The 7,201-nt window shown below is 34.2% G+C and overlaps 1 protein-coding gene across 1 annotated transcript; it reads left to right on the top strand.

The window, feature by feature from the left end:
• The first annotated feature begins 1,199 nt into the window (after positions 1–1,199).
• LOC134272617 (uncharacterized) lies at positions 1,200–1,793 on the top strand. The gene is made up of 2 exons (XM_062754832.1): positions 1,200–1,586; positions 1,693–1,793. Exons 1-2 carry the CDS (start codon positions 1,270–1,272, stop codon positions 1,751–1,753), a joined length of 378 nt encoding a protein of 125 aa, XP_062610816.1. The 5' UTR covers positions 1,200–1,269; the 3' UTR covers positions 1,754–1,793.
• Positions 1,794–7,201: the final 5,408 nt, after the last annotated feature.

Below are 7,201 nucleotides of genomic sequence, written 5' to 3'. Positions count from 1 at the left end.
TGGTTGTTGACGGAAAAGTTCTGTGGGTTTGTCTTATTTCGCTTATTTCAGGAATGTGTGACGTCATAGTTGGGTTTTCCCGTACTCGAGAAATGTAAACATGACACGTTTTTCTCATGATTATGACTCGTTTAACTTTGCAATATTGAGCTCAGCTTCACCAATCGATATTTTTACAGTTAATCAATACAATGACGACCTTGAACTTCGACGAAAATTTTCAAATATTAAATGATAGGATTTTTTGCAAATTAATTTTTTGAAGGTTTAAGTTGTCCTAAAAAAGTCGTAAATTTCCGTCTACAGATATGGTGTTACAAAAGAATCTTGCTTTTTGGAATTTTTAACTCTATTTATGCTCTAAAATATGTTAAAAGACACATTTCCGCTGGTATATTTTTTTTTCTATGGTGAAAAATTTCAATTATCGACCGAGTAATGGACCCAGAAACACGGAGAATAAAAACTCCTTTCAGACACTGTGGGGTATGGTATTTGTCACTGAATATCTCAGAAATAAGTCTAGAAACCTATTGATATGTCTGCTTTATAGTATGTAGGACATACTAAATAAGATATATACAAAATATGAAAAAAATTAAATGACAGCTAAAGGTCCTTCATCCCCTTAAATCGGGATCTTAGCAGCACTCACCAAGTATTTAGCAAGACAAACTTATATTTTCTTATATTTTGAAATATATTCCTTATTGTTGTATTATTTTTGTTATAAAGTTCGTTATATTTTTGTTGTAAATGACAAGGCCGAGCAGGATACGAATATCTCTGAAAGAGAATATTATCGATGAAAATATATAAGCATACTTGTTTAATTAACATAACTACAATTGAATTTCACATAATATTTACGATGTTTTTTTAAACTCCATTTCACGTATCCTTACATAACATCTTAGACAAATTCTCGCGATTTGATCAATTCCTAAGCTACTTGATGTTTACATATGATGTCATCGGTGGTAGATTTTAATTAATATTACAAATTATTTTCTTTAATGTTTTTATTAATTTTCTAAATTTAAATTGCATCTCTATTACGAAAATTTGTGTTCTAAAATTGACGTCATCTCGTCTACTATGACGTCATAATGTTTCACTGATTTAGTCAAGGTAGAATATTTTGTATGCTTCCTTTCAATCCCTACGTCGTTCTTATTACCTTTTGCTATGGATATGTATGACGTCAAAAAAGGGGAAAACTGCCATGAAAACGGAATTAGTGTATGTCTTTATTAAAAGGTTTCATATATGGATGCCATACGTAAAGAACACTGGGATCTGTTGTCAACACTCTTAGACTTTATTGGAGATGGTCCTGTCCTCCAACGTTGGAAAATATATATTGGAAACATAACAAACCGTCCATATCCAAGTAACAGAACTGTAGTTGACGATTTTGATATTCTTGAGAAAATGGGGAAGATGTCTCCTGGTAATTATGATGTACTTTTGGAATTTTTCCGAAAATCGGATAACAGAGCAATTGAATTCATTACAAATACTCAGTCAAAATTGGAAGAAATACGGAGACAAGATGGGAGTTTTCACGTGGAAACAGATCGAGGGTAAGGCATTTAATGTTCAAATTAAATTAATCCATTATAGATATTTGGCTTACCTAATGAAATATATGAAAAGTATATGAAATATATATGAAAAGTACAATTTCAGAAATGCAGATGGAGCAAAACATCGGTCAACAGGTATTTCCATTTACCAGCATAATCTTTGAAAAGCAAAAACAAATAAAAATAAAACAACAATTCGTGTGAGTATCTTGTTTATCATACAATTTTGTTAATATATATCACGGATTAAAATTTGTTTAGCATTTTTCTTTTTGATTCTGTGACAATTTTATTGATTTTTAAATACAAGAAGTATGAGAAGAATCCTACCTTAAGAAAGGTCAAATGTCACAAGGGTTATATGTGTTAAGTATGGAAGCCCTAACCTTAACCATTTAAACATTATTGTCAAGGTTAAATTTTTTTGAAAGTTTGTCAACTCTAAGGTCAAGGTCACAGTTCTTGATGACGAATGAAAGGTCTTGTCACAAGAATTAAATATGTAAAGAATGAACGCACTTACCCTTACCCTTTAAAAGTGGTTGTCAAGGTCTATGTTTTAAAAGTAGATAAAAGTCTAAGGTCAAAGAGTCAAGATTCAAGGTATTCAATTTAAGGTCTCCTCACAGGGATTACATATGACAGTAGGACTTTGGTCACGGTACTGATACAACTGTAACTTGCTCTTGGATATAAAAACTGAATTAAAAAATATTGCCTTTTTAAAATTAGATCAAGCTTCTACCTTTTTTTTACCTTCTACCAGGCTCCGGGGCCATAAAACTTAGGTGAGCTTACATTTGATCTCAATCTCACTTTTACAAAAGAAATCAAAATTGGAAAAGTGAGACTGAGATCAAAAGTGAGCTTGTCTTCATTTTATGGTCCCGGAGCTAGATCTAAAACATTGCTTACATGTAAAGTTGAAAAAACGCAAAACTTAATAACTAAAAGATTTTTTACACCAAGAATCCCTTATTTAAGATAAAATTTAAAGGAAAAAAATAATAATATTGTATGTTCAGATTTGTATAAAGCTATTAAATTTTGAAGAATTATCACCAAATATTTGACTAAGGTCTTTGAACTCAAGAGGAACATGACATTGAAGTTCCAAAATATAAATCCTACTCAAGAGTGTGTTTGGTTATGTACCAATGAAATTTTATCTTTGAAAAATGTTCTGAATAGTCGACTATCGTTCGAATAATGCAAACGAATGTTCGACTAAGGAAAATAACTAATTTGAAATCCCTACAAAGGACACATAAAATAATTTATTAACAAATAATTATCATTTTATATTAAATGGATCGGTGGAAAGTCGGAGCGAAATGAAGAGGTAGGGGGTGGTTGAGGTCAAGATTCCCCCCCCCCCCCCTGCTTGTTAGAGATCTGCGAATGAAGAGGCTGGATGTCGTTTTAATACTCTGATCGAGTCGCTTACTATTATTAGGGAGATAAGAGGTTATGCACTGTTTTAAATAGATAATATAACCTTACATGGAATAGTAAAATGACGAGGGAGACCGCAGGTCACCCAACGTTATCCATATACATGTATGTTATTTACACTCTTATCTTTGATATTGCAGTTAATGTTGCTCACCCCCATATCTTTTATAATATCCATTAGATTGTTATAACTTTGATAAAAATAAATTTTCTGGTTTTCTTTTTAACTCTGTAAAGGCTTCACAGTAGTAGGATTTATTCTATTTTTATGTCACCTGAGTAAACTCAGGTGACCTATTGCTATCCGTTTTCGTCCGTCGTCGTGCGTCGCCCGTCGTCCGTCGTCCGTCGTCCATCGTGTGTTAACATTTGAACATTTTCAGCTTCTTCTCTGCAACCACTGCATCAATTTCAACCAAATTTGGCACAAAGCATCTATGGCTAAAGGGGAACAAAAATTGTGAATTTCATGATCCCTGCCCCCCTGGGGCCTGAGGGGAGGGGCCAAAACCACTAAAATTAATGCAATCTTTAGAAATCTTCTTCTTTACTCCTGGACATCAAGCAGTCAAACTGTTTGCATGATTGTAATCAGCATTGAGTCCTCTACCAAAATTGTGAAATTCATGGCCCTGGGGTCAGGGGTTCTAGTGCTAGGGCGGGGCTAAATAAGAATATAGTGAAAATGCATGATTTCTCTGAAAATCTTCTTCTCTGCTCCTGGGTATTAAATAAACCAATTAAGTACATAGTTATGATGAGCAAGAGTGCCTCTACCAAAATTGTGAAATTTATGGCCCCAGGGTCAGGGGTTTTGGTGTTAGGGTGGGGCTCTATTGATTATACGAGGGTCATTCAAAAAGTTCGTAGACTTTTGACCTAACTTTTTTATTTAACGTCATATTATATCCAAATTTGGTACAAATATTTTAGCAACAGATTCAAATAATTTGAGTAAAAAAATTGGAATGTATCTTCATATTTATTAAAATTACCAAGGATTTAGAACAGCAAAAATGGGGTCACGGAGCACCGTCAAAATTGAGTAATTTACTAATTTTCACTTTATAGTATTTACAGCCATAGCTCTAATAAATGCAGCTGAAACGAAATAAAATTTACGTGTTTAAATAAAGTATTGCTGTATTAATTAAAATGAAATCAGGTTATGTAATATGTCGCTCCATTTAAAAGATATCAGTTTCTAAATACATATGGACTTGATTAAAATAAGCAAAAAACCCTGACGTTGGAGGACGTCACGGAGCAGCAAGTAGCAATAAAATTGTACTTTACATTCGAAAACTTCTTTTACAAGCTTAAAAAATCCGTTTAAACCAGGATCTGTATGAAAAATAATCTGTGTGTTTGTATTGAATGGAAAATACAATTTTTGAGTGGTAGTGAGTTTGAATCGGACGATGGATTGTCTGCAAAGAAACAGGTTAAAGTTAAAAATATTGTCGAAAGAGTTAGGAACGTCATTGAACGTAATGTGTGCTTCACTGTTGCAGAATTAATAGAGTTACATGGCAAATTAAAGAATTTGAAAACAATGACTTTCTTTTTCAAGCTATATTTGTACAATTGTTTGCAAACTAGGTGTTAAGTGTTATGGATATGTTTTTTTAATGGAGAAGACGCTACAAACCGTGTTTGAAATTAAGAAAATTAGTATAATTTTGACAAACTTTCTCAACGTTGTCTTTGACGTTACAATGTTGGTTAACCGTGCTCCGTGGTAACAAAACATGCTGTTTTAAATTTTGGCTAATATGAGTTCTTTTTAATCAAATGGAATGAAACTTCACACTTCGACAAAATAAATGTTTATGTTTACGAAAATGTGTTGATCTATAATCTTGTAATAATTATATGACAATGAGAAGCATTGTCTACGTATTTTTTGAATGACCCTCGTATATAGTGAAAATACATGAATTCTTTGAAAATCTTCTTCTCTGCTCCTTGGTATTAAATTAACTAACCAAGTACATACTTATGATGAGCAAGAGTGCCTTTTTAAAATTGTGAATTTTATGGCCCCAGGGTCAAGGGTTCTGGTGTGTGTGTGTGGGGGGGGGGGGGATCTATTGATTATATAGTGAAAATAAATGACTTCTTTGAAAATCTTAATCTTCTTCTCTACTTCTGGGTATTAAATAAACTAACTAATACATAGTTATGATGAGCAAGAGTGCCTCAACAAAAATTGTGAATTTTATGGCCCGAGGATTAGGGGTTCTGGTATTAGGGGGGGGGGGGGGGCTCTGTTGATTATATAGTGAAAATACTTGAATTCTTTGAAAATCTTCTTCTCTGCTCCTAGGTATTAAATAAACTAACTAAGTGTATAGTTATGTTGAGCAAGAGTGCTTTTACCAAAATTTTGAATTTTATGGTCCCAGGGTCAAGGATTCTGGTGTGTGTGTGGGGGGGGGGTCTATTGATTATATAGTGAAAATACATTAATTCTTTGAAAATCTTCTTCTCTGCTCCTCGGTATTAAATAAACTAACTAAGTGCATAGTTATGATGAGCAATAGTGCCTCAACCAAAATTGTGAATTTTATGGCCCCAGGGTCAAGGGTTCTAGTGTTGAAGGGGGGGGGGGGCTCTATTGATTATATAGTGAAAATTCATGAATTCTTTGAAAACCTTCTTCTCTGCTCCTAGGTATTAAATAAACTAACTAAGTGCATAGTTATGATGAGCAAGAGTGCCTCAACCAAAATTGTAAATTTTATGGTCCCAGGGTCAGGGGTTCTGGTGTTGAGGAGGGGGGGGGTGCTCTATAGATCATATAGTAAAAATACATGAATTCTTTGAAAATCTTCTTCTCTGCTCCTAGGTATTAAATAAACTAACTAAGTGTATAGTTATGATGAGCAAGAGTGCCTCTACCAAAATTGTGAAATTTATGGCCCCAGGGTCAGGGGTTCTGGTGTTAAGGCAGGGCTAGTTTGATTATATATTGAAAATAAGTGAATTCTTTGAAAATTTTCTTCTCTGCTCCTAGGAATTAAATAAACTAACTATGTACATAGTTATGATGAGCAAGAATGCCTCTTCTAAAATTATGAATTTTATGGCCCCAGGGTCAGGGGTTCTGATGTTAGGGCGGGGCTCTATTGATTATATAGTGAAAATACATTAAATCTTTGAAATTTTTTCTTCTCTGTCTCTGCGTATGAAGCAGATGAACTACCTATATAGTCATGATGAGCAAGGTCCCTAATCTTGCAGAATTGTGAATTTCAAGGACCCTGGGTCAGGGGTGGGGGGGGGGGCTCTACTTATATACTGAAAATGAATTAATTGTTTGAAATCTGCGCCTTTGTATTTATAAAACATTTATTTATTTTTGATAGGCAATTTTAAGGGTGCCTTTTTAGAATTTGTGCAATGTGTGGACCTAGGGTCAGGGGTTTATGTCACAGTGTTAGGGGCACTACTGATTATTGCTGAATATTACTGATTAGTTGGAATGCATTTTGTTCCCCTACCCTGCGTATGGGTATTCAGTAACCAAGCTAAGCAACTGCTAAGTGTACTCTTATGATGATCAATGGTGCCTCTTTCAAAATTGTGAATGCCATATATCATCTGGCTTAAGTTAAAACATGAATCAAATTCAATAACTGGAAAGTTGTTGCATAATGCTCAGGTGACCTATAAGGCCCGTGGGCCTCTTGTCTCTTTATGTATGCAACGCACTACATTTGTAGCGCAGTAAACAGGCCCGATAGTCATGAACTGAGCAGAGGACCTAAGGTCCTATTTTAGCGATCGCATCACCCTTCTGCAAGTAAAGACGAGATCACCGTGGTTTTCAGACGATCTGTTTTGCTACGAGAAACCCGAAATATATGTACGATCAAAAAGTGAAATAGGAAGTGTACAAAGGCACCATGTAACAAAGATTCTGTGAAAGTCTCATTATATTTCATTCAGTCGTACAAAAAGAATTTCTGATAAGAGATGGGTTCCCCAAATGCGGAACGGACGGACGGGCGTACAGACGGATATCCCGATCACTATATACCCTCCCACTTTTCAAGCAGAGGTAAAATAATGATTTAGATGACAAAGGATTCATAGTTAATTAAGATTTTCATACTGAATGGATAATTTATATTTTGAAGATGATATTAATA

This window comes from Saccostrea cucullata, unplaced genomic scaffold (assembly GCF_032062105.1).
Source record: "Saccostrea cucullata isolate Sc308-1 unplaced genomic scaffold, CSIRO_AGI_Scuc_v1 ctg7964, whole genome shotgun sequence".
NCBI lineage: Eukaryota > Metazoa > Mollusca > Bivalvia > Ostreida > Ostreidae > Saccostrea > Saccostrea cuccullata.
The sequence above is the reverse complement of the archived record's forward strand: the minus strand, read 5'-3'. Positions and strand labels throughout refer to the sequence as shown.